Raw genomic sequence first — 22,844 nt, 5'->3', positions numbered from 1 at the left:
GGATAGCCTGGATTGGAAGGCACCTTAAAGTTCATCTTGTTCCAATCCTCTACCATAGGCAAGGACACCTTCCAGTAGACCAGGTTGCTCAAAGTCCTATCCAATCTGGACTTGAACAATTTCAGGGATGGGGCAGCCACAGCTTCTCTGGGCAACCTGTTTCTGTGCCTCAGCACCCTCACAGTAAAAAATTTCTTCCTAATATCCAATCTCTATCTACCCTCTTTCACCTTAAAGCCACTAATATTAATCCATTGAATATTAATATATATCTATACTTGGAATATATATATTCACATATGCATACATATATGAATATGTATGTAAATTTTCTCAAAAGAAATGCTCCAAATGCATGAATTTCTAGATCAGTAAACTTAACTTGTGGAAGCAGTTGACTCTACCTACACGCTGCACTTTCTTCTTGTGTCTTTCTCCTAACTGAGAGCAGCTCTAAGCTTACTGATTTTCTTATAAAACAGATATTTAACTTAAAAGTTCTTATTACCCCTCAGCATCCAGGTACCTAGAGGGATCAAGAAAAACTGTTATCAAAATTACAAACTGTAAAGATGATGTTCATTAAGAAAAAAATCCCATGAATTGTTCGCTGAACCACTGAGAGCCTGCTGAGTCTTCCTCTCAAGAAATCAAACGGTTTTATAAAGCTTTGGACAGCTTAGAAACTTATTAATGTGAACTAGGCCCGGTGCTTCAGAATCTAATGCCAAAATAAAAATTAATGTTTAAGCAAGAAATAGGCACCCAAATTCCTATGCAGAGATCTGAGAGTTAAGAACTAACAGTTATCAGGGCTCAGGGAAATTTGGGCTCTTAAGACTTGTTTTAAAAGGAATTTGAAAAGAAAAGCAATCAACAAACAAACAAATTTAAAAAATCCCAGCCCTTGGAACACTTAATTGTTTGAATTTTTATTTTAATAGTATACCCTACATATACCATCAGAGTTCTCTCATTTCAACATGAGGTTTAGTTTTCTTTTCATATGAAAGCTTCTAAGTTCATTCTTAAAAAATAAAATTATATTAATATGTATCTCCAGAGAAATGCAGTGCCAACAAACCCAGAAGCTAGAGACAGCTCTATTACTAGTGAGTCAGGATTTGCAAGTGAGACAAGGAAACTCATCAGGACCCAGAGCTGCCCATTTGTGGGAAGGTGGGAGATATCCAAACAGTGCAACTGAAAGCCAGAATAGCTGGAAAGGGAATCGGAGGTCAGGGGAGAGTCATCTCAGTTCTCATGGGCAGCTTAAAGGACATCTTGGGAAATGTGGAGAAATACATTCTGGTGCCATTTCAGGTTTGCTTCTCAGCACACCCCCACTGCGATCTCTTCCCTTTTCCCTGCCTCCTCACGGAGAGAGGATGGACACCTCCCTGTGAGCACACAGGGGTGCTTAGCCAGCTGCTACTCACAACCGTGGCTCCTCACTGCCACTTCCCTTCTCTAAGTCTATATTCCCCACCCCATTCACCACAGCACATGCTTCGCAGGTGCCAAGGAAACTCCATCTCATGTATTTTAGCAGTTGCCACTCCTCCCGCCCCTCATTGTCTCAACCATTACCCCAGTTGCTCATGAGTTCACCCATACTCACTTAGAACATTTTCAAGAGGGAAGCAGTTCATGATGTCATAAAATATACATGTTGTGCACTGCTATAAATGAAAAGAGCACGTTTTCCCCCATCCCCTGAAAGAGCATCCTGGGTTTACACAATCCCTTTTTTGGTTTTGCCATTGTCGACTGAAGAGGTGAAGTTTGAGTCTTGCTCTTCACTTGAATTCTTCTCCCCCGGGTAGTGCTTCATCTCTTGCATTTCTAAAGTTACTTTATTCCTTTTGGCAAACGCTTGGCTGATCTCATGAAATGTCTTATTTTTTGTTTCAGGCAGGACAAAAAACAGGTAGGTTGCTCCTGCAAAGCAGATGCCAGCAAACACTAGGAAGCAGTAGGTCTGTAAACCAGCCTGTGAATAGAAAACAGAGGAGATGGTCATTTATAAAAGAGAAAAAAAATCATAAGAAAGGCAGGAATTGTTTGAAAGAAAAAACAGGGTGTATGGAGCAATTTTTAACCAAGTACAGTACATGCTGGCACTCATTGCTAGTCAGAGTGATGAGAAGTTCATAAAAATGCATGAATTTTGGTTCTTCCAACACTGCCTGTGGCCTGTCTACAGCAAAGCAGGTTCCTGGCAAAGGTGCAGAGCTGCAGTCTGGGCAGTGCTGGAGACACCAGACTGAGCTGAGGCAGCTCGGGGAGAGCAGGTGGCAGCAGGGCTCCTGCACTGTGCTGACTGAGCCTGGCACTGCCCGGGGTTTCTGGAAACCAGGCAGATGTTTCACTGGGCTGTTCTACCCACCAGCTCCCAGCTCCAAGGTACAGAAACTGAGGCATGCTTTAGCAGTGCTGTACACCTCTACACAACCCATGGAAAACCTGCCATAGCCACGGGTGCCTTCATCACAGCAGTTAGAGTCTTTGAGATTTGCAAAATAAATGAGGAAGAAACCCAAATGGCACACATTTGTTATCACTCATATGGTTATGGGAGTTCACAGCAGGAGAAAAAAATCCATAAAATGCATTTCTTTTCATGCTAGAAAATGTAAGAGTTAGTTAAGGGAATGCAAAGTACAGACCATACTTGAATGTTATGGATTTTACTTCACTGCAAATATAAAGAGAGTATATTTAAAGAAGTTTGTTTATAAATTGGTTAAAAAGGCTCCAACCAGCCAGCAGGAGCTGTACTTCACTGAAACGTAAGTATTTCTTGCCTGGTGATTGTTAGATAATTTTACAGCTATTGGTTACCTTTCAACAGTACAGTTGTGAAAAACCATTTGATAATTACAATATTGCCATCTGCGCTTTTATTGAACTTTGAAGAGCTTTGACATTATGGCTCCAGGCAAGCCACTTGGAACCTTTGAGGAAACCTCCCTTCCTCCTCTATTGATTTACACTCTCAAACATCCAATGAACCCAAATTTTTGGATTTTCTTTTATTAACAAGGCTAAATTAAACCAGAAAGTGTATTTGCAACTTCAAAAATAAGGCGACCTTTCTGTGGTGCCTTGTGTGAAGTCATGAACAGCAAACCCAAGGAGAGCCAGACTCCTCACACACCACCTTAGGTGCTGCAAGGCTGAGGTTACCCCAGGGAAAACCACTGAGGGCAGAGGAAGCAGACCTGCCTTCCTAAACATACATATTTATAGATGCCATTAAGGGTATGTAACTGAAGTAAGACAGAACCAGACAATGCTGCAACCCTGATTTTGCACATTTTTGTAGTACACTCTCATCATCGTTAGTCACACCAGTGCTTTGAGTGCTCAAGGTGTATGCAATTCCTAGAACTATTTTTATGTTTCACTTGGTCATTATACATCATGCATGTTGTGCAAGAAGAACATCAATTCCTGTGTGGAACAAGAAAGAAAAAATGGAAAAAACCCTTTCCTGCAGCTGCTTTTTAATACCATGGCTGACTGCCAGCCTGCCTATTTACAATGCTCTCTGTTTCTGAGGATAATTCATTACCTAGTTCAGTGCTTCAAATCCTGCCTGTAATAGGAAAAGCTGGCAAGTGCATTCTCTAATATTGTTGATGGACTCCAGAGATCACCAATGTTTTTTCATTAAATCCTAGAAGCATGAAGTCCTGAGCAACTTGACAATCACAAGTCAAACTGCATGGGTGATGCAGGGGGGAAATATTCCGCCGTGGAACAGATAGAACTTCCAAGCTTATACAGAGGCAGAAACCAGCAGATATAGTAGACAGGAGAAAATAATGTTGCAGTGCCTCATAAATCATCCTGTCATACTAAGAATTTAAATTTTACATCTGGATCTTCTGCATTTGTAATTGTTGTTCAGCTGAATGGCAGAGTTTCAATCCAGAATCATGTTTTTAATTTTTTTTTAATTTTACTGAATTAAATACTCTCCAGGATGAAAAAGAACCATTAATGCTTCATATGAATAAACCTGGCAACCAAATGTAATAAGTTACCTGCATTTCTTGGTGGTGCAGCCACAACTTTGTCCCACCTTTCTTATTCCTCTTTATTTCTTTGCTATCCATGAGCTAAATAAATTAGTGCTTATTATCTTTGACTCATGTCTCTGTAAACCTGTTGTAATTGAACTAAACACTCATGAGTGCATGTTTTATTTGCAATTATTTTACATAATGTTTTTTATATTTATTGTTAATAATCGTACTCTTCTTAATTTCTGCAATCCCTTAAGAAGTAGCCCTCAAGGACCTTCAACTGAAGTTTCAGAGAGAATAAACTAAAAATTAAATTTTTTTATAAATCCTACAAGTGGGTTTTGTAGGGCTTATACAAGGCTGCACTTGTGTCCTGCAGGATTTGTCCCACAGGCCCATAATTCCCAGATAGGAACACTGCAGGGTGACCACAAAAAGCCCTTTTGTCACCAGCCATTCTTCAGTCATAATATTTCCTTAAAGCTGGTTATTATTTTACACTCACGGGGAAGAAAACCACTCATTCATAAACCTTTTGTAACTCATCCAGAGTTCAATTCATATCACCCAAACTTGCATTTGGCACTGAAGAACATCACATGTTAATTAAATTACTCATTATAAGCATGAAACCTTCTACCTGCACTGTACACTGATAAAGGATGTAGGACAGAAATACAGGATAAAGGGGGAGGAAAATGTTAAGTCACAAATCCCAACTCAATAAAAACCTTTAGTGGGACATGGGTGGGATACAGTTCAGCCTAGATGTTTAAATCATTTTTATCTGTTTCTGATGTCTTTTGAATTGCCTTGTGCTGGAGGAAAGATCTGAGAGGTGGAACAAGCAATAGATTGGCCAAAATGTATCTGACGTGCCCATCAGGGGATCTAGAAGGTGAGATAATGTGATGGAAAACCAGTAAAGGCTGAGCTATTGAACAATGGCTGCTACAGAAAAGGTATTGATAGATCTGCCAGGAAACTGGATCTGTCTTTTTTCCACAAGATTATTGTACTTTCTTTTCTTTATATTGGGTAGTTTTTATATTATGTCCATGAAACTTGTATCCCTCACTATCTGTAACCACCATAGTCTCCTAGCTAATCCCTAGCTAATTGTTCTTTGCTGTTTTATTCTTTCCAACTTGCTAGAGATGAGCCTGCTGCTGCTAACTCTAGAAGTAAAACCCCAGAGTATTGCTTCTCTTAGGCTGGGGTGGGAGTAAAAACCTGAGGAATAACTTCAAATAAAGTCTTTGGTGACAGAGCACAGATTCTCTGCAACTCTGGGTATTTGGGCCAACAGACATGGATGGCCTCAAGATTGTTCAGGGTTATGTGCATTGTCAATGATAAAAGAATAATAACAACATATATTATAAAATTGAAAAGGCAAATATTTTTTATATTCTTTGTGAGCTACTACATGGGAAAGAAGCCCGTGTTCAAAAACTTGAATACTTGTATCCACTGGAAGAGTAGCTTGACTCCTTATCAAAATACACCACCTCTGAACAGCTAGAAGGGGCAGCTAAAAGAGGAAGGGAACATCAGGAGAAGAAGTAAAAGCAAGTCAATTCTGAATGGAAGTTCTAAGTAAATAGAGAAAAATTTCAAGGAAAGTATGTGGTTTCTGTAGTTCTTTGTTTTCTCACATAAGGACAGGTTACTGACTCACACTCTGCTTCAAGCAGCAGCAGCAGCAGCAGCAATCCTGGCCATGCAGGAAGCACCAAGCCAGCCCCATCCACATCCCACTGACACATCCACTGATGCTGGCCTCTTCACACTGCCTGCACATACTGCTCAGGTTCAGAACACACTGCCACCTTCACAAAGCTGCTTCCCCACCCCCAACACCAGTCAGGCTTGCCAGAGCCAGGAAAAGGTTCCCTTAGCAATACCTGAAGCCAGGCTTTTATGTGCACAGTTAGAAACCCAAAGGTCAGCAGGAAGTCAGAACAAAGCACTACAACAGCCTGTGCTTCACAGCTGTTTTCCCTTAGCATTTCCTTAAACATAACCTCCTGCAGGAACATCCAAGGTTCAAAGTTGAGCAGAGTTTTGGGTGGTTTCCTAAATAATAACAGTGCTGCCTCTTGATAGATATCCATTCAGAGCCAAGGGCAGATACACAGGCGAGGATCCTTGAAGGGCCAGACCTTCTGGGGGTTACTGAAGGTCATCTGCCCTCGTTAGTGTACAGGGGAGGGTAAAAGAACAGCAGACACACTTATTGATGCAATCTCCTGAGGGAAGCACCTGCTTAGTCAGCAGACTAATAAAACCTCTTCAAGCAGGATTTACTTTGGATTTTTCAGGGCTGGTGAGGACTATTTTTATACAGGATATTTAATAGTTAAGCATAAACCTTTAAGTGCATCACCTTCTATTTTCATACCACTTTCTAATGAGGCTATTTCAAAAACAACATTTCTGCAAATTCTGGCCAGCTGAATCCTGAATTACTCATTTTTGTCTTCTCTTTTCTGCAGATGATCAAGGGTTTGTATTTGTGGAAAAAAAAATGGAAAACCAAGAAGTGATTTACCTAAGACGTGCATGCAATTCCCTCAAAAAAGAATCAAAGTTGAAGTATTCAGGCAATTCCCCCCAAACAGATCCCAGGCATGGCAAGCAATTAAGCCCAACTTTGAGGATGAGATAGAGCTGCATAAGTGAGCTGTATGAATAAGTAGGTGCAGCTTTGTCACATTTTCTTAAGCAAAGAGGTGAACAAACATATCCCCAGCTTTAGTGAGGGGCAGCTATACACATTAGAGAGAATGTACAGGCATTTCCTCCCCCCACCATTTAAATGAAATACTAAAGAATACTTAATTTTTAGCACTATGAACTTTGTGTGCCCAAAATGAATGAGCAAAAGAGCTCATTTTTTTGAAGCTAAAAAGTAAACTGAAAAAAATAAAAAACCTATCATTGTAATTATCAGAATTCTGTTTTAAATTAAAAAACCTGTACAATTTGCCACTTTTGAAGTAGTCCAGCTGAGAACAGTCTTCCTGTTAATAGCTTACATGCTGTGAACACCATAGTCTGGAGGAATCTAAAAGTAGTTGAGAGGAACATCATTACATGTTATTTAATGATGGTTGCTTACTTACTTAAAACGCTCTGTTGCAAAGGTTAAATTCTAAGCAGGACTGTGATACTGGAAACAGGAAACTAAATATTCTAGGGCAGATACAGCAAAATGAATGAGCAAATGAACAAATTCTGAATCAATTTAACAAACTTAACACATTAATGTTTGTAAAATAGAACTTCTGGCTCTTTCCAGCAAATGCCAAATGTGATTCTAAATTCTCAACTTGCAAAGTCACAGCCCTTGACACTAGCAGTGGGTTCTTGCATTTGGAAATCGACATGAAGATTAGCATCATGAGATGTGGGTCAAACTGGCGTTTTGAGTGGTGAGGTCAAATGATAATGGTTTTATGTCTTACAAAATTGATCAGCAGAAAAACTGTTATTCATGTAGACATTTGACTTCACTTTCAAACTGGTAACTTCACTTTCAAACTATTTAAACTGATATAACCCAGTGAAACGAATGGATAAGAGCTTGTGTCCTTTACCCTTTACCCTTCTGTTCCAGACATAATTTAAAGTTCTGCTGAAAGTGCAGGACAATGAAGAAGGACAGAGCACTAAAGTATAATGTATGAAACAGAATTCCTAAGTAAAAAATGGAGGCATTTTTAGACATGAACTGCAATTTCAGCCATGACCCTCACACACTCACTATTTCCTCATAAAAATTTAACAGATCCTTATATTGTATCCCTGAAGTGGGTTGCTTTTAATTAAGATAAGCACATCTAACCCTCAGATAGCCCACATTTCATTTTCTCATCTTTGAGGGGAACTTTAGCCATTTCCCTTAATACAGGGACACTGTCATTACATGAAACATCCAATTTATTTCAAGAAGCTTAAAATAGTTTGGCTGAGGGAAACTATGAATAACTTTCTGTGCACACCTATGTCATTGAAATCCTTGTGCTGAGTAATAGAAAAAGTCAAGGGATACTATTACACAGTAAGGAAATAATGAGGACAACCAAAAGACAATCTTGCTGAGAAATGAATCTTGAGGCATGAGAAAGAAAATCTCTAGTGTAAATATAAGGAAGAAATAGAGTAGAAGTAAAACAGACCCTCCAGAAGCAAGTATAATGACCCAGAAGTATTACTTCACAGGCACAAATAAATTAGTTTCTAAAGGGAGAAAAATAAACACACATACAAGTCTTTGCATTGTACTAGTAAGCAATCTAAACTAAGGCTTCAAGGCTCGTAGCACCTTTATCCCATATGATACAGAGCTTCACCTGGATCACAGATCCAACCAGATTATTGTGGTCAAACCCCAGTTAAGAGTAAAATCAGTTTTTCTGTGATAATAACTGGGTATTCCTTTGAAATCCCTGCCTGTTGGAAACATTTGCATAAGGAGGAAAGTCTGAAGATGAGCTGTTCTTGAAAATTAAAAATATAAAATAAAATACATAGCAATATAAATATTTCTTGAATATGTACTGAATATACAATGTGACTTTGACATCAAAAAAAGACTTTGCACAGTCTTCCAGAAAGAGAAATTGTTATGACAGAAAACTTCTGGAGAAATCTGTTATGTTGTCCTACAGTATAATACTAATTTACCATATAGACTTTAAGTGCCTCATAGCAATCTAATAGAACAACTTGAAATATGACAAAAAAATGCATCAGGATATAATGAAAATAGCATGTTGTGAAATTATTTGCTAATTATTAATGTTTAATAATTATTTGTATTTACACAATGCATTACAAAAAGTAAACAGAAACTTTTCCTAGATAACATGTAATTTAAGGTCCTGCTACACCATTTGATTACTGAAATCTATCCGTGCAAACTTAATGCTAATGAAGAGTATTATGTTAACACAAGCCTATTCTAAAGCACCAGAAGTTTTCCAGCCTTTTAGACTATACTTTTATTATTATTTTATACATTATTTAGATTATACTTTAGATAATATACTTTTTTTTAGATAATATACTTTTCTGCTGGTTTATTGTTCCCTGTGCCTGCTTCAGCTCATTGCACCCATTTCCACATATATATACATTCTAATTTCTGATTTACTGGGTCCCTGTTCACATTTCATCACCTCAAATAGGTATGAGTAATGAGGTGGAAGAGAAGCTACATTCAATTTTTTTTTTTTTTAATTTGTCAAGAATTGATTTTTATACTAGCTTTTCAATCTCATCCATACATTTTAATGTATGACTCATGCCACTCTTTGATTATATTTATCTACAGATGGTTGAAGGGCAAAAATCTAGTCATTCAAGTTAGTTAATTAGTGACATTTGGAAAACTGGTTGATATTTTTACTAACTCTAAAGTTACCAGATTTGTTTCCCAAATGTTTGGGATAATTTTGTAGAAGCACACCAAGGCTAAAAAGTGGCTGCTGTTTCTCAAGCAATCAGGTTAGTATTTAAATACACAGACAGGATGATGTATTCATCCTGTGAAGATATTTTAAAGATATTTTTTCCTAGTTCTGGTTTATAAAATGAGCTAAGAAGAGGATATTGTCTTTCTGTGAAGAAAGAGGTGACTCATAAACTGAATTTTGAGAATAAGGTTGACCGAAATAGGAAAAAAGTTAAAGCTTGGGAAAGAGGAGATGTTCTAGTTTGATCTTGTGAAAAAGCTTTAAAAATCAAAGTCTGAGTAACACTGCTTTCATCTTTAGACGCAAATTCTAAGCTTTTTCTCTTTTTTATTTCTCTTTTCTTTGAAAGAAGAAAAAACCCAATAACCCCATTAAGATGGAAATATAATTTATCTTCATTAAAACTAAACTGGATAATTTTGTAATCACACAACAGGATACTTTTATGACATGCAATGATAAATTCTCCAAGGCTACAGCAAATTTATACGGATGCATACTAAATCACTTAAAAAGCTTTAATATGCACATGGAAAATTAGAGAATGTAGCTTGACTTTTGATTTGAATTTACTGAGGGTCCTTTTAAACAGTTTTCAGCAGGTGATCTCTCAGGTAGGATTAGCAAAACAAGTAGGGAGTGTCCTGGGTTGCATGAATTCAGATCTGACAGCTGACCAGAGCTCAGGGTAATCCCCAGTTTTGTGCAGGAGGCAGAAACTGCAATTTTGGAGAAATGGGATTATTCTCTAAATGTCTCTGGATAATTTAAAAAAACCAAACCACAACAAATAAAAATATTCCGATTAAATGCCCCTAGGTTTGAGATCTTTTTTTCTGTCCCTGCCCAGCTGCCATGGAGGCAGGGGGTGGAACCAGAAGTGCCTGGCCAGCTGGGCTGGAAGGGAGGGTCTAATGCAACTTAAATAGTCACTCCCCATCTTCTGGAAGAAAAAGCTATTAAACCACACAGAAGTATCCATTTGCTGGATGAGTTGGGGCTGCCTCCTGGACCAGGTTTGGTTTTCAAAAGGGAATTGTCCAATTCTTTCTATCATTCAGTAAATGTTCTAACAACCTCCGTGGAAAAGGAATTATGTCTCTACATCCTTTTGAAAATCTCACCTGAGAGTGTCTAAGCTGTAAAGGCCTTCACCATGAAACTGGTAGAAAACACTCATCAATTTCAGTAAGCATGAAAAGAAGACCAAGTAGTGTAATTGCAGTTAATGTTAGTAAATGTACAGAGTTTGGAAAGATCAGACTTTATAATCATCCTGACTTTTGAAGCCGATCCAAGTAATCAAAACTACTAAAGATTTGTCCCTGTTAGAAGAAATTTTAAATTAAGTGTCAAACTTAGATCATGGGTCAGACTTTATAAGGCTTTCAAGTTCTCCCATAAACTACCTCATATAGATAATTTAAAAGAGTACTATAAAGTAAAAGCAGTTATACTTGTCAAATGAAAAAGAAATATATAAAGTCTTAGAGTATGATAATTTTACTGTATCTCCAAATACTGTTAGGCATGTGGTATTGCAGAATCAATTAATTTTCTGTTGCAAGAAGGCACAAACAGCAGCAGGGATTGTTACTCAAATGTCTTCCTCAGCAATGATTTGAAGACCAATCCAAAATCTCTCTCCTGGGTGTGAGGACCTCCAAGTGGCCTAGAGGTTTTACTCTCCCTGTACCTTTCCTCTGCCCCTATTATTTTTCTCTGTGTGTTTAAAAAATGAAAACCTAAGACTTCTTTATTTTGCCCTGTAGTTGTGAGCTTCAGTCTTAAACTATTTTCTGTGGAGCAGGATGGCTCTTTTAAGAGGTTGGACATGGCCAGTCAGGGGACTGATCAGCTGTGTTTCAACTCCTGAGATGAAGAAATCAGCTTCAGTGTGAGCTCCAGAGAGTGCAGACCATCCCTGGGGGAGGTTCATGATCAAGAAAAGAACCTCACCTTGTTTTTTAATTAGAAGCTGCTTGAAGCCTTTTTGCCATACAACAACATATAAATAGTGTTGAAGTTGTCTTAGGATCAGAGCAGGAGAGTGTGGTTCTATGTTGAACTTTTAGTTTTCTTTTTACAATTTTTTTTTGAAAATAAACTTATCTTGTTTAAGTATAAACCCCAGTTTTCAGACAGCTCTTGATCAAACTGTCCTCCATGTGACTAGTGCAGCCAAGCAATCCATAAAAACAAAGCTTATGGGAGCCTGGGGAAGCTGGGACAGGAACAGATTAATCCATGTAGTAATTAAGCTGCAGCAAGAAGGAACCAGCTAAAGAAGACAAAAACCTGACAGAAGTTGAAAGAAAAAGAGCCATTAAGCCAAGCTTATGGAGGGAGGTGCATCTATTCCCCCATGAGATTAATATGGATTCTCAAAGCATAGGGTAAACCAGATGATGGGTATCCTAATGCCTGAAGAAAGAGGCAGGGACAATCTCCATCAGTGACTGCGAACCCAGACAAAACCATCAGCCTGCATAGCTGAAACACTCCTGGGGGGAACTTGCCATTGAGGGTTGTCCATGGTTACAGTACTTTTTCTATTGCAGGCCAGTTTTTTCCAACACATTCCAGCAAGGAGACAGGTGGGTTTCACAACTGATCTGTATCACAAACATGGTAGGAATGTCATTGGCTTCAATAATAGGACGTTTATTATTACCTGAAATTTCTTCTCAAATGTCATATATCCTTCTATACCAACAATATCACAGCATATCAATTATCAAGGGTGTTGAGTACCTGGATGAAAGGGAAGAGCAGTCCCACTGCGAAGTTGGAGAGCCAGTTGACTGTCCCAGCTATCATGAATGCGGCCGGCCTCTGTGACTGCTGGAAGAACTCTCCAGTGAGGACAAAGGGAATCCCACCTGAAATGGGGTCCAACAAGGCAGTGGTTTTAGTTAAGTCTCCCTCCCATCAGCAGGGATGAGCGAGCCACACACCTCCATGACTAGCACTGCTCTGCAGCTCTCTGCAGGGCCTCCTGAGACAGATTTGTCAAAATCATATTTTAGAGAAGCGACACTTCTTTCTTTCATGCCATCACATCTCCTGTTTTACATTCTTTTTCAGGGTGGCAAGCAGGTAACAGAGCAGGAAATCCACACGACAGCTTCCAGAGTACCATGTGACAGGCTGTTTATTAAAAATAAGAATGATTGTTTCTACTAAAATGCTTGACATTCTGAAAATTCAGATATACTCCAAAATACATTTACACCTTAATAGTTGAAAGATGGCTCCAAAGAGACTAACACCTATTTTTTTTATAATTATTACCCACTTTATTTCAGCAGTAAAAAATACAAAAAATTTGCTTCCCTAAGAGTATACTTGCCATTGATGCTTATTTAATACATTCTCTTACCAGATATTGCCAACATTTCTGGCAAGGTCTATTTCTCCCATCAGCCAAGGACTCTGACCTCCATAAGAACAAGCTCAGTTGAATACCACATTTGTCACTCAGGTTTCCTTCCACCTAGGCAGTAGACTATTTTGTACAGCACTGGCATATTGCTGGCCTGACAGTAACCCCCAGGGAGTAGCTGTCTAGTAGTTGAAAGTCTCAATTCATGATCTTTGGCTTCCTTCATTCTCATTGGATATTTCAATAGAAATACTTTTATTTCTAGAGAATAAAATATGGATTTTATTTGCTGGTCAGCTACTAATTCAGTTAATGTTACACATTAGACATGTATCTACTTGCAGAATTATTTCATTACAGTTTGAAGAACTGTAAAATCATCAACATCAGTATTTTGCTCCTACCAGTTTCTAGGTCCTCATGTGTGCTGGTGTTACCTGTCTCACCATTTAGATTTGTAGTCAAGACTCATATAAGCACATACTGTATGTAAGTCTGTCCTCTGTTTTAAGCATTTTAACAAGCTAGTGTAAACAAGCAAAAATCATATTTATACATATATTTGCTTTCAAAAACCTCTATATCAAAACTGACTTCTAAAATATATATAAATTAATAAGAAAACACCACCAAAGGCTTGTCCATCCACTGGGTCTTCTCCTTGCACATCTTTCCTTGATCTATGTGCTAATCTTTCGCACTACCTTTACCCCTGGACACTTATGAATATATCTCTAAGTGCATTATAGAGATGCATCCTTATGTAGCCCCTCATGCTCAATCTCTTCCAGATGCAAGAAACCATGAATATGTGCATAAAAGAAAGACAATGTGATGCAGCAAACAGCTACTCTCCATCATGAGCTAGTGTGACTTTTTGTGAGAACATATCTAAAGTGATAGCAAAGCCTTCAACTGAACTTTCTGTGCCAAAGACTGCCAGTATAAATTACACCAAAAAAGCAGAGAGCAAATAAATTTATTTACTCCTAATTTATACACAGGAAACTGACATATGGAGAGTTTAAGCCATCCAAACTGCAGCTTTGTATCTCTCTACAAGACATACGTAGTAGAATTCTGTGACTAAAAAAAGTAACCTCTCCCAGCAGGAGTTTGAACATGAAGTATCCAAACATGCATAACTTTACAAAATTCAAGCAATACGGGGTCTATCAATGCTTGATGGCTTTCAGTGGCCATTCTATCATACCCTTGAGATTTGTGTTCAAATGGCAGCAATAACACCTGTTCTGTCAGCACCTGGTTTGGGTCTCAAATGCCATATGAGGCAGTAGTTTGTCAGGACACTTACCCCTTGGAGAGAGGAACTGAAGGACTGGAAATAAAAAAATCATGTAAGATGACTTATTTATGATCATTTATTCTGTCATGCCTTTGCTGTAGGACAATCTACAGAGGTGTTGCTGTTCTCATCAGTATAATAAAACATGCTGCTGGAAACAGCATTTGGAAAAACACACATTGTACAAGAGAGGAAAAAAGCCAGAGGCAAAAAAAAAGTAAAAAAGGACAGAAACCTATCAGAAAGCATAAGTGTTATGGAAATAAAAATGCGTGGGCACTATCTTGGAAAAGGTTGCTTGAAATTCCAATTTAATTTCTAAGAACATATTGATTATCACTAACTTTCAAGAATTCTGTGGAGAAATGGGAAGGGTGGCACTGACAGACTTCCCAGCTTTCTCATGATGTACAGAAGCATATCCACAGCATCACAAAACAGAGAAAGTCAGCTTCTGTAGAGGGATGACTTAAAAGAGTCAGGGAGGAACCAAGGGGCCTGAAAAGTGGTACGTGAGTTATGTGAAAGACAGGTCAGGCACAAGAAGTGCAATGAAGTCAGGTCACTGCTGTCTATTGCCACAGGCCTGGAAGAGCACAGACTTGACCTTACGAGGACGAAGAGGAGGACATGTGAATGCCTGCCAAGGGCCACACCACTGTGAAGGACACACTCTGCAACTGAGTGAAGTGAAAAAGAATTCTGGGAGAGCTGAAGGAAAACTGTAAAGCCTTAAATTCACAGTGAGTAAAGGCACCTGAGATCAGCTGAGCCTATAGCCCCAGGATTCCATCCTCAACCATTTCAAGGTGTCAGAGATGTGCTCAAGGACACCCTTTCTCCTGGAACTCACTGTTCTTTGAGATACAAATCTGAGTGCCTGGGGCTGAAGGAAGCTGTATTATGCTTTGGCTGCTCTAAGTTGGATCTGAGCAGAGATCACAACACTGTGGCATCTTACCAACCACTTCTCAGAGTCAGTCTCTGCAGGGTACCCTCTATAATCACGAGGCCAGATGGGTGTGTACTAGCCTGTGCTCAAACATGGAAGCTTGGAAACCACTGCGAAAAGCAATCCAACAAAACCACTGTATTTTTGGAATAGTCTTTAAATACTTTGTCATGAGTTTTTCAACTTTAACACATATCTGAATGTGAGTGAAATAATTCACAAGAAACCTTCCTGATGATCTTTCTGATGGAGGATGAACCTGGCATTGTCTTTTTCCCTGGAAGGCTTTCCAAACAATTTTTGGTGAAACAGCTTTATTTTAGTTCTGATCATAAAACAAAAAAACGTATATTAGGATTTCCTGTAGGAGTTTTTCAGCAAGATATCTTCCAGACATGAATTTTAATAGGTAATGCATTGACCACATAATTACAGTGTTATGGAAATTTCTAATTTCCATAATATTTCTAATTTCTAATACTTTTTTCTTTTCACCATTGCAGTGAACATAATGGAAGAACTCTTAACATACTGCAGTCCTAGTAAAGAAAGATTGTTATAGGTGTTAGGATCCTACATCTGTTGCAAACTACATACGTCTTACTGGAGGACTTGTATATCAATAAACTGTTTAATGAAACTAGATTAAACCCACATGACACAATTAGACATGCATAAATACCTCTGTATCTGTGTTCTTTATTCATTTATCTCTGTAATTAGTCAAGTTATACATAGAATCAATGTCATGTGCTGGTAAAAATCCAGACTCTCAACCCAGTACTCTTTTATGCATGAAATTGGAACATTAGAACAGAAAAAAATATTCTTGGTATCCATGCTATAGATTTTCAAACATATATTTAAATTTGCACAAGTATCAATTTTCTTAGGAAAAATTAAGTGCACATATTTGCTGCTTTGTTCAGTGAGCAGTTATGAATAAATACTGCTTAGCAGAAATTACAGGAGTCAGTGCAAAAATCTGAATACAGAAAACATGAGAAAGAAAGGAAAATGCTGAACTTCACATTCTGTTTTTATCGAGTACCTAACTGGGAATTCATGTTATGGCTATATATATAATTTATGAAATAAGACTGTTACCAGAATAAATGCTTAATACAAATCAGGAGATTTATTACAGTGGTAAATCACCTCTAAAGGTGACAGAAATTTTGTGCCCTAAGAACCACTAAAAGGAACTCTCTCCCTGAGCTAGAAGCTCATCTTTCAATACCCACCCAAGCCAAACCCTTGTGTGTTCAGGCAGTGGCCCCATGGCAACCAGAGGGTTTCCAGCCCCGCCAGGAGGACCATCCATGGCCACCCAGCCTCCTGCATGACTCAGCACTCCAAATTCTGCCCATACAGGGGGGAGTCTGGGAATCCTGAGAGCCTGATTAGGGCAAGAGCTCCCAGACTTTCCAACTCCATGCTTTGAGACAATGAATCTTCAAAGGGAAGTGTTCTGAGAAAACAGAAAACTACCCTGTAACAATATTCTTTTTTGGGGGGGAAAAAGGAGTCTGTGCAGCTCTAGAGATGATCAATGAAAATGGCTTTTATCTGCAAGGCAAGGCATGCAGGGAAGACTGATATATTCTAATAGGGTTGGGGGACAAAATGCTGTCTCAATGAAAGGTTTTGCTATTTGCAATTCAAGGGCTCGAGAGAGAGAGCAACTGTGGGACAGAAGCAGTGGACGTGAGGTAAAAATCCTGGAAGATAAGTGCTGGAAAAAAACCCTAATATTCTTCAGTGAGAGAGCAAAAGGCTGTTAGTTTCTACACAGACCTTAGTTGTTAAAAAACACCAAATAAACAAAGAAATAAACAAAAAAAGCCCAACCTAACCAATGAGCAAAACCCCCTCAAAATGTGCAACAAAACCCATGGGAAAGTATATTTCAGGAATACTGCTAGTGAGAGATGCAATGCAGCTACTGAGTTTCTTCCATTTCTGTAGGCCTACAGATAGAATAAGAATTTAGCAAAATACATAGCTCAATTTTTATAGAGGTGTTCTGTCACCTGTTAGATTATTTTAACTTGCACTTTGTATTTGATTGAACAATACCCCACCAAATATGACATTACAGTCAGATATGACAGCTATATTCCCAGCTAATCCTGCTGAGAGAACTGGGAACAGAAGGTGTGACAGAGGTGTTCTGAGTCACAGTTTCATGCTACAGACTTTTCTAGCTCTCTGCAGCTCTTCTCCACAGGATAACTAAGTAAAACAGGTTCTTTGTTTGTAGAAGAGGGTATAGTTCATTAACCACATTAATTTGCACCATTTGAATCTTTTCTGCCTTAGATTAAACACCACTTGAGTAAAAAAACATTTAAAGCTATCAGTCTATGGCAAAGCAAAAATGCAAACTATAAAACCAAACTAAAACACACGAATAATACAAAACCTTGCAAACTCCAGTATTATAGAATTAGTATTTATAATTATTAAAGGACTAGTTTTTAATGCAATATTGTGTGAAAGACTTTTTGCATTGATGAACTGGTGTTTGATTTAACATCTATATAAAACCTGCTATTCCAAAAGCATTTAGAAAGCCAGTTCTGGAGGTATTCTGAACTTTGTTGGTGGAAGGCAACCCATATCATTCAGGGTAAATAAAACAAACTAAGAACCAGTGCAGAACAAAAATATTGATTCACTCGGTTCTAACACCAGTAGTTGAAATGTTATTTCTTGGTTCTCAGGGAATTTACACGAAAATGATTGACATACAACAACAAGGCTATTACATAAAATATAATAGATCACACAAAATGCTTTCTAGTTCCACTTAGGTAACTAGTTCTACAGCAGATATTCCCTGCAAAAAAGACACAAGAGTATCCTTATTTGAACTATCTGATAATTTCCTCTTCAGTGAAATTCTCCCCCTCTTAAATATTAGTTAGTGCATTTTCCTATAATTTTTACTTCCATAAGTCAGTGCACACAAGCAGAATTTTATGAGCAATCTGTTACTGACTGAATAATTTTTTCTCTGAATATTTGTTCGATGAAGGTAAAACACTTATCATGCAACTGATTAATCCAAATAAATTCAATACTTTTAAGATATTTTTCTTTAGATGAGTTATAACTATTCCCTTTGAAATACAACTGTTGGCTGTAAACTGAGGAATATATTTAACTTTTAATTTATTTTAATTTATTACTTTAATTTAATTTTTTTTCTTTTTTTATCATACAACAAACCAGCAGTATGTAGGCCATTCTGAAAAATTCTGAGCAAAATAAATATGTTTGTTTTTTGGACTTTGGTAATGATTTCAGTCTATTGGGAAATTTGGTGAGGGTTTATTTTTTATTTCTGTTTATCTATTTCTGTTTATTTTAATTCTATTTATTTCTGTTATTGTTGCTGTTTGATTTTTTTTTTTTGGTGTTGGCTTTTGTTTGTAAAAACTGAACCTCAGTATTAAGTTTCTACTCTGGTTCTTGGCAACGTTTCTTTTTGCTTCACAGTTGCAATGCTGCATATCTACCAAAGAACAAAATGCAATTAAAAAATACACTCAACTTATGTAAATGGTCTTCAGATCCACTTTGTAACATCACAACCTTAATTATAGCCCAACTTTCTGTTCTATTTGAATGTAAAGAAAATTTTCTTTTAATGAGCTATGAGTCTATATGATAGAATTAAATTTATAATTGTTCTCTGTAACAATGATGATTAGGCACTTCTGTTCATATTACATTGCTAAAACTAATTATCTCAATGATGAGAACAATGATGAGAGAGTTTTTACTTTAATAAAAGCACATAAGCATCCCTTACATATTCATCCACTACACAGGTGGCAGTAGTATGGAAACACTCGAATTAAAGACTCATAACTCTGCTCAGTCCTAGGTAAGAGAAATATTCTTACAGTCCCAGCATTGTATGAGGACTGAAAAGAAGAAAAAACCCCAACCCCTATCTATTCTAGGCTTATTACTTCTACAATAATCTTCTGAAAGAAATATAAAACCATCAACCATGATTTCCTGTCAGGAATTCAGGCTGACAGAACATTAGCACAAAGTGCTGCTGGTTCTGAACCTGCAAGCTAAAACAGTCTTGAAAACTTGGTGTGGCATGTCAGGCTTTCCTCCTGAAATATTTTAACAAATAAATTATTCATACTAGCAATGCAAAATTATGACATTGTATAGGTGCATTCATCCTGAAGGACCCCAACAGTAAAAACAATGGGCCAGATTTCCAGAGAAGCTGGGACTGAAGAGTTCTCTCTGTCCTTCTCCTGTTTAAGATGGGTAACAGACCATGTCTTCACTGTTTATGATTTCTGGAAACTGTTGAAGTTTTTAGGACACATGGCCTCAAATGCCAGTAATTAAAGAAATTGGTTGCTACCACAGAGTGGTAGACAAGGCATGAGGAACAGTAGTTGTAGAACTAATGAATGTAAGAAAATAAAAAAAATGTTTTTTCCTTACTGTGGCCAATAACCAAAGCAAATATAACAAATTGCAACATCTGATTGCTGACAAACAGAAAGGAAAAGGAAGAGTGAGTCAGAAGATGCACTTTGACTAGAAGTACCAGCTGAAGACAGTAACAGTCTTGCTCTGATGAACAATAAAAGCCTTCTTTCTGATGAAACTCAGAAAGAGGTCACCAGAGCCACACCTCAGTGTTTCCAAAAAAGTGAAGTTTCTGGAGTAGGACAGATAATATCTGGAGATTTAAAAGAAGGAACTGCTTTGACTCTTTGCTTGGTCAAACTGACACTGACTACCCTTGTTCATGCAGTTCTCCTTTTGACCTATCCTTTTCCTCTGAGAGTCTGTTACTGGTGTTTATTCATCTTTCTATGCATTGCATTGGCAACCAAGAAACACTGTCTGGACCCCAGAGCAGTGTTCATTGCAACATCAAACTAATAACCTTCTGCATCTAAATCTTAGCCATGGAGCTTAGTCAGAAACAGATGAGATGAACAGAAAACTTTGCTGTGCATTGTGCCTGGGCATAAGAAAATAAAATATTTTTATTGCCTTATATTCATTAATTCTACATCTACTGTTCTATATATTTATTAGCTTGCACTTTTGCATGTATAAGTATTTTATAAAAAATTCACAGAAAAAAGCCAGTGTATTTTTTTACTAGGCTTTTCATATCCAATCCCTATTATTCTGAATAATGTACCTAGGTCACTTACACAGCTTTTGAATAAATTTTTTTTCATGGTTACATGAACCTCTAAAACACATGGGTGCATTTTTGCAGCAGTAAATTTCTTCAGGGTTGGAGTTGTGAGCCATCAACAGGTAATTAATGATCATTCAGGAAAAGCTGCTAGTTCAGGTAGGAGGAGTGCTGTCAAGTGTCAAAGCATTCACATTTTGAAAGCTTCAATTAAGACAATTTGTAAAATCTATTGTTAGCGGGATAAAGTTCATAAGTTTTCTTACTGGTGAGAACTCCAGGTGTCACCTCCAGCAATTCCTTTATTCAACAGATACAATTACCTTTCAAATACTAGGGGTTCATTTGTCTTTAGAAGTGCCAGTAATTATAAAGAATTGAAATCGCTTCTGCTACAGAACTGTTAAAAGCTACACGTTTTCTCTATGCTGCTCTTTAAGAGAGAAGAATTCAAATCAAACACAAAAAAGTATTAACCCCAAAATATATGTTGAATGACATTGTATTTAATATATTCAAGGGGCATGCTATCGTCCCCCCCAAAAAATTCAGTGAATATTGAAAGCAATTATTATTTCTTAACAGCCTAAAAAATCAGTTTATTCACTCAAAGGTAATCAAAAGATCAGTTCTCAACTACTTGACTTGGTAGAAGAAGATGAAAATACTCCTGCCCCCAGGAGCATTTTACTATTGCTAGAGAAAAGCAGAAAAGGAAAGGTAAATGAGCCCTCCCACAGCTGTGCTTCAGCCCACACAAATTAAAGCAATGGCATTGACAAGGCAGGCCGTGATGGCTGCAGCTGGGAGGACAAAACACCAATTCTAAGGAGACTTGCTTTGGATGGATGGCAGTCCACAGCAAGGAAGTTTACAACAAGGCAGGGGATGGAGCCAGGGGTCTCAGGAAATCTTCAACTGAGACTGGTATGTACTGCCTCCAGGTTATTACAAGTTTCTGAACTGAACCATAACTCACATTTGGAATATGTAATCATTTAATTTATGCAGCATATTTTAATTCTGCTGTTGTGCCCACAAAAGCCTTACAACTATCAACAAACCAAGCCTTTTCTTAAATACCTGGGAAAACTAAAGGTTATTTCTGCACAAATACTCTCCATATCCAATGAGGAACTACTTGGCATTATCAAAGAATGCTTATCTGCTGTAAAGGCTTCTAGTTTATAGAATAAAAAAAAAATTTGAAAATTAACCTAACCTTTCAAATCTACTACTTTTTAACTAAATTTAGAAGAACATGAGTTTGTTTCCTCTTATCATCAGAGAGTACAGAGAATGTTTTTTTTTCTGCTCAAGCAAGCTCAAACTCTCTCTCAAAGTGGACTGGCATAATGCCTCTGTGGGAGGCCATGAGTGTTAGAAGTTTTTACATCCCACTCAAAGTGGAGAAGCTAAAACATCACACAAAGCTTCTGTAAATGCCTCTTTCAGGCAATAATATTGATGCTGCCTTTCATTACACTAACTTTATGTCTACGTAAGTGCTATCACACCTTTGGTTGTGTTTCACATCCAAGAGCTGATTTTTATTTTCTTCACTCATGACATTTCAGACTGCACAAACCTCATGACTTTCAAAGTGACCCTTTTATGACAACAGCTCTACTGTCAATACAACTGCACACTGGCATTCAGGGTAAAAGCATGGACTGATTTAAAGTTTAAATACCAAAGTATCTTTGATACACCTCAGGCCATAGCAATGATTTCCTCTGAGTTTTCTTTTGTTTCCTTTAAAATGTCAATTTAAAATTGTATTCAGTTGTATTCCTTGTATAAGCTGTGCTAGGAGAGACTTCACTCACATTCCATAAACCATGACAAATATTATAAAACTCTCCAAAAAGAGACAAGCATAAGTGAAATATTTTTCCGGAATGGTCTGGTTTGTTGATATTTCTCAGCTGCATCTGAAAATGCAGTTGTTATACAAAATTTAACAATCAAAAAATGAAGATTTTGCTGCTATAAAATTACTGGTTTTTTTCAAATTCATCTGAGTTTGAATTTTACTGATTTCTCTTTCCAGTGATCAGAGTGTGACTGGAAACATACCACTGATCTGATTTTGTCATCCTTACACATACTAAATAGAAACCTATTTTAAAAGTAGGAATTTAAGTAAAATCCCAGAGGCTCATGTTTGATCACACTAAATTCAGCCTTATCCATGCTCCACTGAACTCAGCAGGACTCCTGTAGGGAAATGCTACTTGTCCACAGAAATACTTACAGTGTTAAAGACCAGAATAACTACTTCTAAGATGTTACGTGGCGTAAGGCAGTAAAGTCAGAATGCCTGAAGCCACTGTGTAAGACTCAGCCAGAGACTCCTGCTTTCTTCCCTCTAGTGCCTCTGATTTAAAAATAGCAGTTATTGACAGAAATTAAGTCATGGGTTGCATTTTATTGCAGTGAGCAGCTAGAAAATCCCTCTGGCCACATGTGCATCTTTGCAGA

The 22,844-nt window shown here is 37.7% G+C and overlaps 1 protein-coding gene across 1 annotated transcript in view; it reads right to left on the bottom strand.

The window, feature by feature from the left end:
• Window positions 1-1,735: 1,735 nt before the first annotated feature.
• Window positions 1,736-22,844, bottom strand: part of SLC2A9 (solute carrier family 2 member 9) — a gene marked incomplete at both ends in the record, with an annotated part of 79,716 nt that continues 58,607 nt past the window's right edge. The window contains 2 exons of the mRNA XM_082281785.1: window positions 1,736-1,993; window positions 12,272-12,399. Coding sequence (XP_082137911.1) covers window positions 1,736-1,993; window positions 12,272-12,399 — 386 coding nt within the window. The remainder of the gene's footprint in view (window positions 1,994-12,271; window positions 12,400-22,844) is intronic.

The sequence above is a fragment of the Coloeus monedula genome, assembly GCF_965178545.1.
Source record: "Coloeus monedula genome assembly, chromosome: 5".
In the NCBI taxonomy this organism is placed as follows: Eukaryota; Metazoa; Chordata; class Aves; order Passeriformes; family Corvidae; genus Coloeus; species Coloeus monedula.
This window is presented reverse-complemented; position numbering and strand designations above follow the sequence as displayed.